Consider the following 18,898-nt stretch of genomic DNA (forward strand, 5'->3'; position numbering starts at 1 on the left):
TTCTTCTTCTTCTGTCGTTTTGACGGCAGCTTGCATCCGCGGTCGTGAGTGGTCTCTGTATTTTTTTTTAATGAACTTTATTGGACAAACAAAGAGTATACAACACACAGACAGATGAAGAATACAAAAGAACAGAACTTGAACACACAAAACCAGGGATAAAAAAAAAAAAAAATGAATACACGCAAAAATTCACACATATATATTGTTTTGAGAGCCTTTTTGTTGGTGGAGTCTGATATTGATTGTATGTACAATCCTACATCATTAAGAAAATGACAGAAATATGGTGTTTTATTCGTAAACGTGAGTAGTCCCTGTATTACACTGTCTTACAGTGTAAGTGTCCACGGCACTTTTATTTTAACTGTGTTGTTTATTTATTCTAACCTGCACTATTTTTATTTGTAAGAAAAACAACAAATAACACTTTAAATAACACAATATTTTACCCTGTGATGATGATGATGATGATAATAATAATAATAATGATAATAATAATAATTGTTATAATAATGATAATAATAATAATAATTATTATTATTATTATGACAGTTTCCCATGTGACCGTCTTATTATCTTATTTTTTCTTATAATCTTATTACTATTATTATTGTCTTTAAGTTTGTGAGTATACGTATTGGAGCAGCAGCAGTCAAAAAGGCACATCAGAGACTCTAATTCCTGAGTTATGAGGAGAAGCTGCTGCCATGTTTTTCCAGCAGCTTCATCAAAAGTGTGTGGTACGCCAGCAACTCAGACGTGAACAGGAAAGCCCTTTGGAGGATCGTAAACTCTGCCCAGAAAACAAACAAACTAAAAAAAAACTTGCCTCTTTGGAAGAGCCTTTCAGCTCTCACTGCCTCAGCAGAGCAGCCAGGATCATCTAGGACACTTCCCACCCACTAAGATGCTGTCGTCAGGTCCACCTCATCAACAACAATGTAGCATTGAAGCTGTTTTCAGTCAAGGGAGAACTGACTGACTGATCAGCATGACAACAACAGTCACTTTCGCACTACAGGCATATGTTCCACATGTACAAATACACCCAAGTGCAGTTACTCAGCTGCTCTATTGTAATGTAGTGTATTATATTGTGTTTCTGTTACATATACATTAAATCAGTAATCTGATCTAATCTCAAGAATGAAAGTGTTTTATCATTCATTTCATTCATTCACTTCTAAAGCTAGTATCTAAAGCTTCATCAGCAGTTCTGAAGTTTCACTGTTTTGAAAATAAAATGCAATATTATATATGTTAAATTTCTCATTTTTATAGGCCTTACCTGTCTCTGACAATAAGACAGAAATAAAAGTGAATACTTATGACTAGATTTTGTCCTAAATTTGTTTACACAAACAATGTGCTTAAGGATAACTTAGGTCTACTATATACAGGACACAACTTGTCCTTTATTTCTCTCTATTTTATTTTACACCATCTGAATGTGCATAGGTCCTGTAGACATTTAAAAATGCTTTGTGTACTTATCTTTCTCCACCAAGAAATTATTTAGTATCAACCAGGGGGAAAAAAATATGCCAATAAACAGTAAAAAATGTGTACGTGTACATGTAGAATATTATGTGGTTCTCATGGTTGATTTTTTATGTGAACCACATTTCATGGTTGTTTGAGGGTTACATGCAAAGTTATAAAGAATTTAAGGTTAGTAAAACAGGAAGGAAATAGTTTCAAAACAGGTAAAATGGGGTTAAGCCAAAAGATACTAAAGAGAATTCATTTCTGGTACTGCACAAACTGTGAAAGGGAAAAAATGCATTTAATTTATTTTAAATATGAATATGAATTAATAATGAATAATAGCCACTGAGTTTCAACACAGTTACTATAGAAGTACTGACAGGAGAAGCAGTGATATGAAACCGGTTATGAGGACTTGCTGTATGGCGGAAGAGTTTAGACTTTTTTTGGATGGAAAGGGAAAAAATGACTGGAGTAAAGTAGGAGTTGCCACGGTAATGCACAACATTAAATAAAATCGCTTCTGTGGAGCACGCTTTTTATCAAAAGTTCATGCCTTTACTGTGGTGTCAGTTTCCTTCGGGTTTTTTTTCATTTTGAGTTTTTCTTCTTTGCACACCCACAGTACATAAAAGGCTTTTCTAACCACATCTATCCTCTATCTAATTCCAGGCAAATGTTGCCTCTATTGCAAGAAAAAAACACTTGTTCTGCACATTCTGGTGCAGAGGCGTGATCTGCTTGGTGCAACCAAAGGTGCAGAAGCTTATATGGGCTGGTTAGATGTGGAACAGCCAATGAAAAGGAGAAAAAGAAAATGGCTTTCATGGCCTTCATTTTTAATGTAGAAATGTTTAGCTTATTTTAGAGTTTAGATATGTAGGAATGTTTAGTTTGCTTTAGAGTTTAGAAATGTGTTAAGATAGAATGTAGAATTATGGTAGAGACACTGACACTGCCCTGGATATAAATAAAGGCCCGACTGTGTCATGAACTTAGGAGTAGATCTTAGGAGACCCTCCCCAGTTGAACTGTGAAAGTAAGACAAAGAGGAGTTAATGCTGAGTGGAAATTCCCCAGAGGATACCTGTGTGGGGGTCTCAATATTGTAACTTGATAACTGTGGTCTGGAGGGGAGATGGTATTTATGGCCCCTAGGAAGAGACACATGCCCACAGTGTTTTAACTGATATACTCACACATCCACATGCACACTCACTCACATGCACTCACATAGACACGTGGGTGTCAGGATCTGTGTCGTGGATGAGAGAAGGAGGACCCAAACGCTGGACTCACAGGTAGGTAGGTGAAGGTTGGTATTTATTGCTGATGGAATGAACAAACAGAACAGAGGTAGGAAATGGCTGGCTGGCTGGCTGGACGACTGACTGAATGACTGAAGGACTGACTGAAAGGCCGAATGGCTGGCTGACTGAACGTAGGCGTAAACGACAACATAACATCACCAGAACATCAATGACACAACACTGGACTGGTTGAACTGAGGAACATAAATACACAGGCTAAGTGAGGAGTGATTAGAAACTGGTGAGTACACAGCTGAACATAATGAACTAATGATAAATGGGAAGAGGACTGAACATAATGCACATGGACCAAGGTTAACACAATAAAACAGGAAGTGAAACAGACAGAATATAAACAGTGAACATGAACTAAGAATACTGGGTCAACGACCCAGAAACCCTGACAGTGGGTACGCGCGCACACAGGCACTCACGTGCTCGTGCACATAGACACAGACACAGAGTTTGCAGCACATTGTGGGGGATTTATGATGGGGTCGCTCCTATAAAGCTGGGTGTAACTAACAAAGAGGTGAAGATTGTTTCAGAGGGACACCGGCCTCGTCTTCCCTTCTAGAAGTGCATGCTTAAATGAAGATGAATAAAGATTTTGACTACTGAGTTCCGGTGCCATTTTCTGGATCCCTCGACGAATAAAAGAACTAGGGTAAAACTGATTTCGCAACATTAACCTATGGCTTTCATTGATATTATTACTTTAAATGTGCTCTGTTTTTGTTCATAGGTACCCCATAACCTATAATGTATGAGTGGATGTCCATTAATGTAACTGCTATGTGCTTTCAAAATGGCATATTTGAGCATAGTGATGAATGATTTAGATGTCACTTCAGGTTATCTGCTCTGTATAATGTACTGAAAACTTGTACCTTGTGGGGTGTTGTTCTATTTGATGTTTATCTAAGTCTCAGGTTCTCAGAACCATAGCTTTTAAGTGGTACAAGGTAAGGATTTCACATGTAAGTCTAATCTGACTTAGTGGTTGCCAAACCTTTTCTGGCATGTACAATTACGAAAGCTCTCACCGCAAATTGATTTATCTTTGAATGTCTTTACTCTGACTATCCTGAAAGTCTAAAACAACTTCTGTTTCATGTTACTCACTATGAAGCTCTGATCAGTTCCTCTTTAAAGTCCCTTTGTATCTAAAGAAGTTGACAAAGGATCTTTTATTTTTCAGGCTTCTGCTGATTGAAATAAGTCACCTATAAGCATCAGTTCCTCATCATCTTTTCACTTCTTTAAACATGTTTGATTTGGTTTAAAGTTTATAACTCTTCACTAATTTTGAAGCCTGTGATTTGTAATGTTATTTTTATTTTTGATAACTGAAGCAGTTGTAACTGGAAGCATGTATAGGGAGAGGTGTTGCTGTGATGTTTGCATAGTTTTGCAGGTTCTGAGAGGCATGCTCTCCATTTCACATAAGGCTACATGGGAACTGCTTGTGTTAATGTACGGCAAACCCCTTCCCCATCTCAGTGGTTGACAACTTTTTTTGCCATATACAACTGCGGAGGTTATAGACTAAGAAGCTATGATCAGTTCCTGTGATCAGTTACACTATGTCAGCTAAACAAAGCTTTCAGCAGTGATTAAAGTGCACAAATGAAAACAGAAGACTTTCAAACAAACTTTTTCATAGTGTAGATTAATAGTGTCGTTAATCGATTTTGTAATAGTTTTGTCACTGATGTGCAGAGAGGACAAAGCATCACATGCACTGATTTTGTTATGTTGGTGTTCACAGTCACACCAAACATGATGAATAAGTGTTTTCAGTTTACAACATTTACAGGGAATCTAGAGGTTTTTACTCATGTATCTAGATTTTACTCACAGCATTCAGAGTTGAGAAGTCTTGATTACTCAAAGACTAATGATAACCTTTTTTTATGTTTCGCTGGCTCATATATGATGAGTTCTGTCTCTGGCTGCAGTGTTAGCTTTACGTTGTCTTTTCTGAAAAATGCAACTAATACTCTCTGCCGTGTCTTCAGAAACAGCATATATCTCACACATGGTTCATCCTATGAGACAATTCAGTAGAAGGTGTGTTCAAGGGACACTTCATGGCACATTCCAGTGTACATATTCTCCCTTTGGCCTGCAATGTTGTTTATCTATCTAAGGTTATTTCGTCATTATTTACTCTGTTTTGCAGATAGAGGCTGCAGAACTGTTTACCTTGAGGGCAACAAAGGTACACAGTGTAGACAATGGAACGACTAACTGGCTTTTACCTTATGGTATTCAACTGGAAACTTATCTCTTTCTAGAAGTCAGTAATCTGCAAACATGGCTGTGTGAGCTGTTTCTTATGGGAATCATTTCACAGTGCAGATGAAATTATTCATTGATCCATGTCAAGAGTTACAAGAGGCTAGTGTCGCAGACAGGATTTCTGATCAGTGGTGTACCCTCATTTGTAATCTTACCTGTCTGAGTGCTTCCTAGAAAGAAATTCATTACAATGTAAAACTGCTGACAAGGAGGGTTTTTTTATTTCTGAAAAGAGACATTGCTTTTTAAATTTAATTGAGGAGCTGTCATGACACACTGAGGTCAAATATGAAATTCCACTGGGTTCAGTGCTCGAACCAATTCTTTTTACATTTTACGTGCTTCCCTCGGACAGTACCATTCAACATACATTTTGATTGGTTTGCACATGATACCCAGCTCCATCTATCCATGCAGCCAGATAACACATAACAATTAGTCAAACTGCAGGAATGTCTCGAAGACACAGAGACCTGTATGACCTCTAATTCCCTTCTTCTAAATTAAGATAAAACTGACGTTATCGTACTTGGCCCAAAATCTCAGAATATGACTGCTATTAGGATTTGGTACTATATAAGTAAAACTGAATTGACTTTTTAAAATTTGTTTTTTGGCATTTTGAGTTCCTTAACACCTCTCTCGCTCTCTTTCTGTCTCTCTCTTACTCACTAGATGACTTAATATTGTTGAGAGAGATCCACACATGACTTTCCCTTCACTTGTAATCAAGAAAGGAAAGTGAAGGGGAATGCTGGCAGAAGATCTCTGCTTTTTGTTGTTTTCTTCTCCATATGGAAAGGAATCTCTGGTTTTATGTGTGTAGATAAACACATAAGTTCTTATTTTTTCATTATATCTTTAATGTCCGTAAGCAAGATGGGCAGACTGTGATCATAAAGGGATAGACATGGCCAGGAACAACGTTTAGGTAGGCTGCGGTGTTGAAAACATGCTCAGTAAGACAGGATGGATCCATGCTTTCATGTTCATGCCAAGGTCTGTATCTACCATCAGAATGTGCCAGCAGAAATCGAGACTCGTCCAGTAAGCAAGTTTTTCTAATGCGTTTCCATCTTTTTCTCCAATTTTGGTGAGCCTGAACTGGAGCCTCAGCTTCCTGTTCGTCTTTAAAGTCCCTTTGTATCTAAAGAAGTTGACAAAGAATCTTTTATTTTTCAGGCTTCTGCTGATTGAAATAAGTCACCTATAAGCATCAGTTCCTCATCATCAAACATGTTTGATTTGATTTAAAGTTTATAACTCTTCACTAATTTTGCCCAATGTGATTTTTATTTTTGATAACTGAAGCAGTTGTTACTGGAAGCATGTATAGGGAGAGGTGTTGCTGTGATGTTTGCATAGTTTTGCAGGTTCTGAGAGGCATGCTCTCCATTTCACATAAGGCTACATGGGAACTGCTTGTGTTAATGTACGGCAAACCCCTTCCCCATCTCAGTGGTTGACAACTTTTTTTGCCATATACAACTGCGGAGGTTATAGACTAAGAAGCTATGATCAGTTCCTGTGATCAGTTACACTATGTCAGCTAAACAAAGCTTTCAGCAGTGATTAAAGTGCACAAATGAAAACAGAAGACTTTCAAACAAACTTTTTCATAGTGTAGATTAATAGTGTCGTTAATCGATTTTGTAATAGTTTTGTCACTGATGTGCAGAGAGGACAAAGCATCACATGCACTGATTTTGTTATGTTGGTGTTCACAGTCACACCAAACATGATGAATAAGTGTTTTCAGTTTACAACATTTACAGGCAATCTAGAGGTTTTTACTCATGTATCTAGATTTTACTCACAGCATTCAGAGTTGAGAAGTCTTGATTACTCAAAGACTAATGATAACCTTTTTTGTTGTTTCGTTAGTTCATGTGTGATGAGTTCTGTCTCTGGCTGCAGTGTTAGCTTCACGGCACAGTCCAGTGTACATATTTTGGCCTGCAGTGTTGTTTTTCTATCATGTCATTATTTACTCAGTTTTGGAGATAGAGGCTGCAGAATTGTTTACCTCGACGGCAACAAAGGTACACAGTGGAATGACTAATGCGTTTGCCTTATGGTAACTGGAAACTTATCATATGTCGCTCTAGAAGTCAGGAACCCACAAATGTGGCTGTGTGAGCTGTTTCATGTGGGAATCATTTCCTCGTTTACTGAAAAATGTTGTCATTGACCCATGTCGAGACTTACAAGAGGCTAGTGCCGCTGACAGCATTTACGATCAGTAGTGTCCCTTGAGTTGTAATGTTATCTGTCTGCATGCTTTTTTTTTTGTTCAGTGGATGTACAGTAGTTTGGTAGAATGAAAATCCTTACGATATAAAACTGCTCACAAGGAGGATTTATTTATTTTTCTGAAAAAAGATTCCTTTTTAATTTTTGTAAATGAACTTGTTTGCCACTTTGAGTTCCACATATCAAATCCTGATTTTTTCCACAATAATCAACACAAAATAGACATATGTACAGCAGATATCTTCAGACATGATCGAATAAAACCGAAACAGTCCAGATGGATAAACACTAAAGGCCAGATGATAAATATGTATATTTAGTTTTGAGGTGAACTGTCCCTTTAACATCTGTAATAGGAAATTCCTATTACATCTCATTTAAAGTATTTAAGTGGTTATGCATATGCTTAGTTGTGACACTGTAATGGATGGTTCAGTGAAAATTTCTAAAACTAGATGAACTTATTTCAGCCTCAGCAGTTGCCGAAGACAACTCCCTTTACAGGTGCTGATAACGCCAAGGGCACAAAACCGCATACCCATTGTTCTGTTAGGTAGTGAGGCGAGTGATGTGTGGTATGATCAGTTTGTAACTTCCTCCCTCTTCCTTGGAATGCATAAAGGAGTGCGCTCATAACTTAGACCTGTGATGTTTTGATGTGTGTGTGTTCGCTCTCCTGCATACATGCAGTAATAAAATAGCTTGACCACAGCTGACCGTGCTGCAGACCTTTTCTTTTACAGAAAATTCCCCGACACATTCCCGTTGTACGTGTCAGTTGTTACAGAAATAAGGTTTACAGCATGAATGTTTAAAGCTAGAGAAAAATTGAGAATGTAGCAGTTGGCATATTCTCGCTCGCTCTCGCTAGATGACCAATTATTGTTGCAAGAGAGACATCCACCCCCTCACCAGAGGATTATTTATTGAGAGAGAGAAACCTGCACACCCCTGTCTCCTCAGTTGTTGTCAACAAGGAAGAAAGAAGAGTGCTGGTAGGGGATTGCTGCTTTTTGTTGTTCTCTTTTCTATATCTGAAATTAATCCCTTATTTTATTTGTGCAGATAAACACATCAGTTCTCTTTTTTTGTAAGGGCCAAGTTATTTGTGAAATTCCTGTGAGAATTTGTGATGGGTTTATGCTGGCTGTGTGAGCTTGGGTTGTTAATTTTTGGTTTGGAAATTGTGTCTGACTTCAGATTCTTTGTATTTTGGTTTAATGTTCTTTATTTATGTCATGATTTTACTATGGGGCTGTCTGCAGAGAGGGAAAGACAGAGTTAGTACTGGCAGATGGTGGGAATTGGGAAACAGAGTTCAATGAAACTGAGTTCATATTTTTGATTTGGTGGTTTGCAGTATTGAGGTAACAGGGGAGAGTGTCAGAGGGCATCCTGGGTTCTACATGTGACTAAACTTAGTTTCAGAGGATCTAGCTTAACTAGCATCGGCATGGAGCTGAAATTTTAGTCTAAGTCTAGCCTCTGACTGTACCCCTCTGACTGTACCCTTTGCTCTTTCTTTTGCCTTCAGAACTGTTTAATTCTTTGGGACATAGATTCAGCAATTTTCTGGAAATTTCCCTCAGAGAAGGAACTCTTTTATTGTCAGGTATTTTCAATAACAAGAAAACGTTGGTGAGTGATAAATGTAGCTGTCTTATTTGTGTGGAGTGTCCAATTTAAACTCAGTCTGTGGTGTTTCTCTTTGTCTTAGTCTTATTCTATTTGTCACATGGGAAGCATTGCATTGAAGAAGTGAATATGATTGTCGTCCAACTCATCATACTTATTTTGATTTTTAACCAACATGTTGCTGGTTTGACATGCAACAGAGGTAAAGTATGCCTTTTATCATTTTACTGACTCTGTATAATGCTTTAAAAATCAGTTTTTCACTATTTCAAGTATAGTAATTACTTTAATTAAAAGGTGTCCTTTCTTTGTACATTGTGAAATCCTTTAAGGTGAAAAAGTATCCCGTAATGGAAATACCTGCGACGAGTGCCCAGCAGACTATTACCAGGATCAAGAAAATACAAAAAAACATTGTAAACCATGTACAAGGTGTGAGTCTAGTAAGTGTTGAAGCTTTTGTAACTTATTAGAAACACAACTGCAATGTGAGCACCTGATGATAAACCAGCTCTGTTAATGGAGACAAAACATGTAGTTCACACTCAAATTATGACACCAGGAGTAAGAACATTCTTTGTTTATTTATTTATTGCAGATCATGGTAGTGTCATTAAACAGGATTGTACCAAATTCACAAACAGAAAATGTGAGTGCCGTAAAGACTTTATTCCACGGGAGAGTGATTATTCCATCTGCCAATGTGCCGAGGGATTTAAACAAACAGGAGGTACAAGACTGGATCATAATATTGGATCATTTACCATACACACTAAAGAAATCAGCTTTTTATTATGTTATTCTTTTTTTCCTGCTAGGAGAATGTCAAAAATGTGAAGAAGGATTTTTCATTACATCTGAAAACTCAGACTGTAAAAAATGGAAAGAGTACGTATTCTAGTGTTTTAGTACTTTTAATGCAACATATGATAACATTTTGTTTCAACAGTGTCTGGACGTGACGCTTGTTGTTAACAGCTTTGTCATTTATCTTTCATTCTAGATGTACATCAGGAGTGAAAATCAATGGAACTGCAACGTCAGATGCCATCTGTAATGAGCCAAACAGTAATACTCATACCACTACACCTCCCACATCAAAAACAATTACTACTCTTCAAAGTTTAATAACTCAACGTCCACAGTGGGAGGCCCAAACTCAGGAAATGGATACTAGATCTGTTAGCTCTCCTCCACGAGTAGCCACTTGTAGAAAGAAATCCATATCATTTTGGCGCAGTTTCCGTTGTTTCTGAGATGAAGGCGCAGATTTAAAAAAAAAAAAAAAGCTATGTAAACTGTAGCTGACTTTTTTTGTCTTACCAGGTATGGCTCATTATTTAGGAATTTCAAATTTGTAATCTTTAAAAGGCTTTTGTCACTCTGACAATCAGGGAGGAAGGAAACTGAATACTTATAACTGGAATTTGTCCCAAATTTGTTTACACGAGCAATCCACGATAACTTAGATGTATATACAGCACTCATATTCATTACATGTATACAACTGCCACTACTGCCACTGTGGTTTAGTAATTAAAAGTATTTTACAGTTATCTTTTTTAAAAGATTTTCTGAAACATATGAATCTGTAAAAGTAGAGACATTTAAAACATCTTGTGTATTATCTGTATCACCAAAACATTATATCCTATTAATGCGCCTGCAGCCACACAACTCTGAAGTTGGGCAAAAGATGTGCTCTAGGATGCGGCTGTGTTATATATGGGAAGTGCTGATTGGGCCAAGTGCAGCTCTTTCATCAGTGGCAATAAATATGTAATTAACTTTTAGTGTTGTGCCTTTTGCCTTTTTTTGATTTATAAATTGTCAACTTGCTTAGTCTTCTGTTGGGTTTTTTTAAACTTTTTTTTTTTTTTGCCTGTGTTGTCTGGCATTGTAGCAATCAGAATTATTCTCTGAAGGTCAAGAAAAATGCCCAACAGATTAAGTTTCCCAAGTGGACCATTACAGCTTTTGCTATACTGGTTCAATTGATTGTCATATTTTATTTTATCATTATTATAATTGTTTTTATTTTTATTTAAGTTATTAATCAGAATGGACAGGACAGAGAAAGAAGAAGGAAAGAGAAGTTCGGAAGAGAGTTAACAGACTGAGAGGGAAAGAAAAATAGAGGAGAAGAAGGAAGCAGATTGAAAAAGAACAAGCAAAAAGAAAACAACACAGCAACAACCAATATGGGCATGAGTAACAGTAATTAATAAAAATTTAATGTTAGCTGTACAATACATGATATGTTTAGAGGCAGCAGCCAAGCGAGATAGTGTGTGTCTGTGGGTACCTGTTTGTACATCTGTGTGAACACTTATGTGTAAAACCTGTGTGTGTGAGCACATTTGTATTCATAAGATTTCTCCATGTAAGTGTCTAATACCCAAGTGGTATCCAGATATGGGCCAGGCCTAGTGTAGATGGCACTGTTTATGTGATGGCATGCCATATCTGGCTGGATCGTGGTTTGGTTTATATGGCCCAGGTTCATAGAACACAGGTCTGGCCCGGATCCGGCATCAAGCTTGCACTTCTGACTGACTGGTGTCATGGCAGGGTGTATGTCAACCATATGTGGGCCAGGACTGGGAATGATGGCATTATTTATGTTCCTATTTTTCTATTTTAGTTAGAAGACCCAAATGCCATGTTGCAATACTATAAGGCTAAGGTAGATGACGTTTCAAATGCAGGTTTGACAGGTTTGTGATTGTACACTTTATCCAAAACCTAGTGAGGGCTTACTGTTATGTTACTTTTGCACTATTATGTTCCAGCACATGTTGTTATTACACAGCTTGATTAAGGTACACATTAGGCTGACATCTGGGGCAAGAGCTGAAACTATTCTGGTCCAGCACAGGGCCAGTAGTGTGTCTGCAACTGGCCCGTGGCTGCACACAACTTACACATGGCCCACATACTGCAAAGAATGACGGCCCTTTGGTGGCCCAGACCAGGTTTGCCAGAGGTGCTCCACGCATGGGCCAGCAGAGGACCACCAGTGTGCCTGCAACTGGCCTTGTCTAGCCCATGTGTGGGCCACCTCTGACAAACCAGAACTGGGCCACCAAAGGGCTGTCATTCTTTGCGGTATGTGGGCCATGTGTAAGCACATTGTGTGGGCCAGATCCGGGCCATACCAATTTTGCTATGTGGGTAGTGGGTGCTAGGAGCCATAGCCCTGCCCCCCAGGACATGAAGCAGGGATGGAGGAGATCCGGGCCACGAGCAAGGATTACCACCAGAGGGGCAGTCACGTCACCCACCTAGAAAAGGAGGAGTGCCCCGGATGGGGGTCACCCAGCAGCCATGGTGCAGAAGTCACAGGGGCTGCAGCACTGAGCCTGCAGGCTCCACTGGCAGCCAGCTGCACAAGATCAGACCGAGCCCCGGGCCCAGAGACCCAGGATCCGAGGGCCCTTCACACCCCAGAAGGGGCCCGACAGAGCCAGGAGGGCCAGGCCGCACCAAGCAGCCACAGGAGTGAGCCAGTATATACAAACAGGTACATACAAATACAAACATACACACACATTCCCACCCTCATGCACACATGCACAAATACTCAGTACTCACCTGACATGGAGACACACAGAAGTGAAGCCAGTACACACACTCACACTCCCCATACATACTGTATACTCCCTGGTCCAGGCACCACAATAGAGAACGGGGGTGTGTGAAGACCCCATACCTCACTCTACCTGCTCATATGTGGTGTTGATGTGTGCCGTTCTAAAATGCATTTAAAACAGGGGAGGGGCATGGTGCCATTTGAAGTGAAGTGTTGCTTTGTTTGCTTGGTGTTGGTTAATTTGCTAGTATTTGTGTTCTCCTCATGTGTCAACTTGGTCTTAAGATGGAGATATTTTAAGTTGCTGTTTTTACTTGTGTTTAGTTCTAGTCATTTGACCTCTTTTATGGGCACTGTATTGCAAGTTTATTTAGTATATTTTTGCATTTTGGGGGGTAAATAAAGACCACTTTTTTTTAAATACTCAGTGTGTCCTCGTGCTTAACCAGCTCAGTCCCTCACACACTGTGTCAACTATACAAAGCTTTGAGCAATTATAAAAGTGCACAAATGAAAGCAGAGTTTTAAGAGTTTTAACAAACAACAATAGTGTTAATTTTGTCGCTGACGTGCAGAGAGGACAAACCAACTGTAAACTGATTTTGTTATTTTGGTGTTCATAGTCACACCAAACATGATGACTATTTTCAGTTTACAACATTTACAGGCATTCTAGAGGTTTTTACTCATGTATCTAGATTTTACTCACAGCATTCAGAGTTGAGAATTCTTGATTACTCAAAGATGTACGATAACTGTTTCGTTTTTTGAAACTGAGGCTGAAAATTCTGCACAAAGGTAGCTTATACGTGATAATCTTCATACCTGGTTGCACTGTTAGCTTTGTCTCTTCTCCAAAATTCAACAGATACTCTCTGCCGTGTCTTCAGAAACAGCATATATATTCCACATATGTTTCATCTTCAAGGTTCAAGGTTCTTTATTTGTCACATGCATAGTTATACAAGTATAACACACAGTGAAATGTATCCTGCATCTTAAGAGAGAATTCAGTAGGAAGTGTGTTCAAGGGACACTTCACGGCACAAACAATGCACATATTTTTCCACTGCTTTGTAGGCTATTTATCTATCTAAGGTTATTTCATTTTTATTTACTCAGTTTTGGAGATAGAGGCTGCAGAACTGTTAACCTTGAGAGCAACAAAGGTCCACAGTGTAGATAATGGAACGACTAACTGGCTTTTGCCTTATGGTATTCAACTGGAAACTTATCTCTTTCTAGAAGTCAGTAATCTACAAACATGGCTGTGTGAGCTGTTTCAGGTAGGAATCATTTAGTCTTTCATGATGCAAATGCATCATGATCATGCAAATTGTTCATTGACCCATGTCAAGAGTTACAAGAGGCTAGTGCCACTGACAGGATTTACAATCAATGGTGTACCCTGAGTTGTACTCTTATCTGTATGAGTGCTTTCTTTGTTCAATGGATGTAGAGCATTTTGGTAAAAAAAGAAAATCATATCAATATAAAACAGCTCACAGGGAAAAAATTTTGATTACTGAAAAGAGACATTGCTTTTTAATTTTAATTGGGGAGTTGTCTTCACACACTGAGGTCAAATTTGAAGTTCCACTGGGTTCAGTGCTCGAACCAGTTCTTTTTACATTTTACGTGCTCCCTTGGACAGTATCATTCAACATACATTTTGATCGGTATGCACATGATACCCAGCTCCATCTATCCATGCAGCCAGATAACAATAATTTCTTATTTTTCCATTATCTCTTTAATGTCTGTGAGCAAGATGGGCAGACTGTGATCATATGATCACAAGGTAAAGACATGGTCAGCAACAATGTTCCAGTAGGCTGTGGTGTTTAAATCATGCTCAGCTAGACAGGATGGATCCATGCTTTCATGCTGTTCAAAGTTTGACTCTAGCATCAGAATGTTGCAGCAGAAACTGAGACTCATCCAGCAAGTGAGTTTTTCTAATGTGTTTCCAATCTTTTTTTCGAATCCTGTGAATTGTAGCCTCAGTTTCCTGTTCTTGGCTGACAGTGTGACACTGTACAATCTGGGGGGAGACCATCTGCTTCATTGTTCAGTGAGTTCTACATTCAGAGATGCTCTTTTGCATACCTTTGATGTTGCTGATGTTTATGTTGTTCCTATTGTTTTCCTTTCAGCTTGAAGCAGACCCCTGACTTCAATAAGGCATTTTCACACAGATAACTGCTGTTCAATAGATATTTTCTTATCAGACTATTCTCTGTAAACTCTTGAGATGGTTAGGTGGGAAAATCCCATTAGATCAGCAGTTTCTGACATACTCAGATCAGCCCGTCTGGCATGTTTAAAGTTACTTATGTTGCCTTTCTTTTCCATCCCAATGCTCAGTTTGAACATTTTAAATACAGCAGGTTGTCTTGACTATGGCTTGTGAGGTAGCTGCTTTAAGAAGTAGTTGAATAGGTGTACTTTTCAAAATGGCCAGTGAGTGTAACTAGTTTTGTCATCATATGTTACCAGTTGGGCTCTGTGTTAAAGAGAGACAAACAATAGGCAAAGTGAGCAGTAAAGACAGCACAGTTTGTTATGTTTTATATCTTTAGTTTTTTAAACTCTTGAATCATTGGAATATAAACATATTAATTTTGGGTTGCCTTACCTAAGAAATGTTCATAATCTAACAGAGAGTGATAAAACAGGAGCGGGGGTTGTTTTTTTTCAACATCCGTTTTCAAGAAGAGAGAAGCATGAGTGGTTGTATCTTGTATCTTGCACTAATCAAGAATATGTGGTTTTTCCATTTGCCATTTGAGTCCATACGCCATAATACAATGTCAACTTCTTACTGCCTATACAAAACAAAGATACATAGCTAACTGTTTCCGATAGCTCAACCACAGTACCAGTACCTTTTTTCCTGAACAAAGAAAAAAAGCCCAGAAAAAGGTTAATAAACATGCTAAAAATACCCTCAAAGCTCTATTTCAGTTTAAAAGATGTTTTTTTCCATCATACTTTATATGGATCGAAAATATTTTTACCTGTGTTCAAGTTAGTAAAACATCTTACTACTTATGTACTGAATTGTACAGAATTGTATTATTATCAATATTCAAGTTGTAGATATATAGGGTGAATTTTAAGTATGATGGCTCTTTAAGTTGTTGACTTGCATAATTAATTAATCCAATGTTAAAAAATTAGACACTATATTTAGTATCTTAGAATACCTGTTAGAAACTATGTTATTACTGACATGTCATAGATGTAAAATATGTGTTTCAATTTAAGTTTTTTTTTAAAATAAATATTAATAAAACATTACAATTTGTAGTAACATAGACAGGATAGTCAGCAAACTTATAAATTGTAACTCTTTTATCAGTAAAGTAGGTGAGCGTTCTAAAAACCTAGGCGTGGGTTTTCCCATATAAAGAGGTTATGCAGGTGGCGTCTCTCTTTTGGTCGCATTCTTATGCTGTGTGTCACACAGGAAATAGTGGCATTTCTCAGCACTGAAGAACTGAATATGGCTGTGCTCAAAGTCCTCATACTTATTTTGATTTTTAACCAACATGTTGCTGGTTTGACATGCAACAGAGGTAAAGTATGCCTTTTACCATTTTACTGACTCTGTATAATGCTGTAAAAAAATTTTTCACTTTTATTTTGAAAGTATAGTCATCACTGTATAATTAAACTGTGTCCTTTCTTTGTACATTGTGAAATCCTTTAAGGTGAAAAAGTATCCCGTAATGGAAATACCTGCGACGAGTGCCCAGCAGACTATTACCAGGATCAAGAAAATACAAAAAAACATTGTAAACCATGTACAAGGTGTGAGTCTAGTAAGTGTTGAAGCTTTTGTAACTTATTAGAAACACAACTGCAATGTGAGCACCTGATGATAAACCAGCTCTGTTAATGGAGACAAAACATGTAGTTCACACTCAAATTATGACACCAGGAGTAAGAACATTCTTTGTTTATTTATTTATTGCAGATCATGGTAGTGTCATTAAACAGGATTGTACCAAATTCACAAACAGAAAATGTGAGTGCCGTAAAGACTTTGTTCCACGGGACAGTGATTATTCCATCTGCCAATGTGCCGAGGGATTTAAACAAACAGGAGGTACAAGACTGGATCATAATATTGGATCATTTACCATACACACTAAAGAAATCAGCTTTTTATCATGTTATTCTTTTTTTCCTGCTAGGAGAATGTCAAAAATGTGAAGAAGGATTTTTCATTACATCTGAAAACTCAGACTGTAAAAAATGGAAAGAGTACGTATTCTAGTGTTTTAGTACTTTTAATGCAACATATGATAAAATTTTGTTTCAACAGTGTCTGGACGTGACGCTTGTTGTTAACAGCTTTGTCATTTATCTTTCATTCTAGATGTACGTCAGGAGTGAAAATCAATGGAACTGCAACGTCAGATGCCATCTGTAATGAGCCAAACAGTAATACTCGTATCACTACACTTCCCACATCAAAAACAATTACTACTCTTCAAAGTTTAACTCAACGTCCACATGAGGGGGCCACAACTCAGGAAACGGATACTACTACTACTCCACGAGTGGCCACTTTCACAAAGAAAGTGCTTCCAATTCCTCCTGTATATGCAGGCAACCACATTGGTAAGCCATCTTCCTATCATGCAACCTCAGATCAAAAGTAAAGCTAAGTAAACTTACCAGGTTTATTTTGTCTTACCAGGTATGGCCCTCCTTATTTTCGGAATTGTCGGACTAGTTGTACTAACTGTTGTGACCTGCAAGCTGCACATCACTGACTGCTGGCACAAGCAAAAAACAGTACAACGTATGTGGCAAGTGATTCACACTTCAGACAATAAGAAAGGTCTTGGTGGTTTCACGTTGAGAAGTTGAATGAGAAAAGTGACGCACCAAAATTTGAAGCCACAGGCAGCAACAGTTTACCTTCTTGCATCAAGATATATGCCCACACCCCCCGAGAAAATCCTTACCAATGTCAGAGATTTATTTCTTTATCATATTTTTCCACTATTAGAAAAATGGGCAATATTTCTTCACAGAATGCTTCACACACTCTGAGATTTGTGCTGTTTCAAATGGGAAATAGTTATTGTGACCAATATTATTGAATTAATTAACTAATTGGTAGTTAATTAAGCTTTTTGAACTAAAATATATATTTTTTTGTTTACAGCAATGGACTCCTTGTGTCGCACGCCAGTTGAGGAAAGCTGTAATGAAAGCCAGACCCCGCTCAAGTCAGACTACATGGAACCTTGAAGTTAACTTGTTTTTTTTTTTCATTTAGGCATGAAATACACAGCTGAACTTTTGACTCAGGTAATCGTTATATCAGTATTTTTCCTTACGGTGTTGCTTTTATATTAGAAATACATCATCAAACTATTTACTATATCTGTATTGTTACAGGTGTATTTTCAAGTCAATATTTGACTTTTGTTTGTTCTGTTTTAGTAGAATCGTGAATTATCACAAACATATTGCAAGCCTCTTACCTCACTTTTTAAACTGTGAAACAGTTTAAGTAGTAAACAATAGTTTTCACTACTTGAACTGTTGTAATTTGACCATAATATTATTTTTATTAATACTATTATGTTGGTCAAAGAAATCTGTGTAATGTTAGTATTGATCAACATTTTCTATATGCAGATTTTTGCACAGTGACCTGAGCAATCATGCCACCAAATGCCTCTGTGAAATGTTTTTTTTTTTCAAGATATATATGACATCACATAAGTTAATGCGACTAACTGGGGCTTGTGACAAGCCTGAGAAATACCCAGTAAGACCATTACAATCAATACCGCTGATCCAGAATATTATAAACTACTTTAATTTTTGCATGAAGTTTTTCTGCCCATTGTTTCTCAGTTTTTGATTACTCAGCTCTGTTCAAATTAGCAGGTCTGTGAAAACAAACATGCTTTCAGTGATGTGTGGGTTTGGCGGAGTTCCCCGGGCACCTAAATGTGGCTCTTTTTCCCCACTGAGACATACATCCTCTCATGTTTTCATTTGGCCTTTGGAAAGACTGATGTTGTAAATGTGAGGACTTTCATGTTGTTTATACCTCATTGGAGATGTTTCTCGGATCACATAGTCAGAGGAGTTATGAAAGCGTCCTCATACTTGTCCTCACTTATGTTTTGCACCAGAAACCAGACACACACATTCATAAATTTCAGTTAATGCTTTGTCTGCCTGGTTGACTCTTTGTGAAGAACCGAATATGGAAAAAGCTACCGTACCGTAAATCTTCCCAAGGAAAGTGATTTAAATAAAGACAGAAGTATATCAA

The 18,898-nt window shown here is 37.8% G+C and overlaps 2 protein-coding genes across 3 annotated transcripts; both read left to right on the forward strand.

The window, feature by feature from the left end:
• Positions 1-8,025: 8,025 nt before the first annotated feature.
• On the forward strand, positions 8,026-10,786 carry LOC116334215 (tumor necrosis factor receptor superfamily member 4-like). Its single transcript, XM_039612160.1, has 7 exons — positions 8,026-8,353; positions 8,893-8,970; positions 9,076-9,195; positions 9,326-9,436; positions 9,592-9,723; positions 9,812-9,881; positions 9,997-10,786. Exons 1-7 carry the CDS (start codon positions 8,230-8,232, stop codon positions 10,247-10,249), a joined length of 888 nt encoding a protein of 295 aa, XP_039468094.1. The 5' UTR covers positions 8,026-8,229; the 3' UTR covers positions 10,250-10,786.
• A 153-nt stretch (positions 10,787-10,939) lies between these two features.
• LOC116334213 lies at positions 10,940-18,898 on the forward strand. 2 transcript variants are annotated; one of them, XM_039612159.1, is made up of 9 exons: positions 10,940-12,516; positions 14,587-14,659; positions 16,058-16,166; positions 16,302-16,412; positions 16,568-16,699; positions 16,788-16,857; positions 16,973-17,217; positions 17,297-17,408; positions 17,771-18,898. In XM_039612159.1, exons 1-9 carry the CDS (start codon positions 12,218-12,220, stop codon positions 17,799-17,801), a joined length of 1,182 nt encoding a protein of 393 aa, XP_039468093.1. In that variant the 5' UTR covers positions 10,940-12,217; the 3' UTR covers positions 17,802-18,898. The 2 variants fall into 2 exon arrangements, with proteins under 2 accessions (XP_039468093.1, XP_039468092.1); XM_039612158.1 differs by having other exon boundaries at positions 12,046-12,516; positions 17,297-17,401.

The sequence above is a fragment of the Oreochromis aureus genome, linkage group 5 (assembly GCF_013358895.1).
Source record: "Oreochromis aureus strain Israel breed Guangdong linkage group 5, ZZ_aureus, whole genome shotgun sequence".
Classification (NCBI taxonomy): Eukaryota; Metazoa; Chordata; class Actinopteri; order Cichliformes; family Cichlidae; genus Oreochromis; species Oreochromis aureus.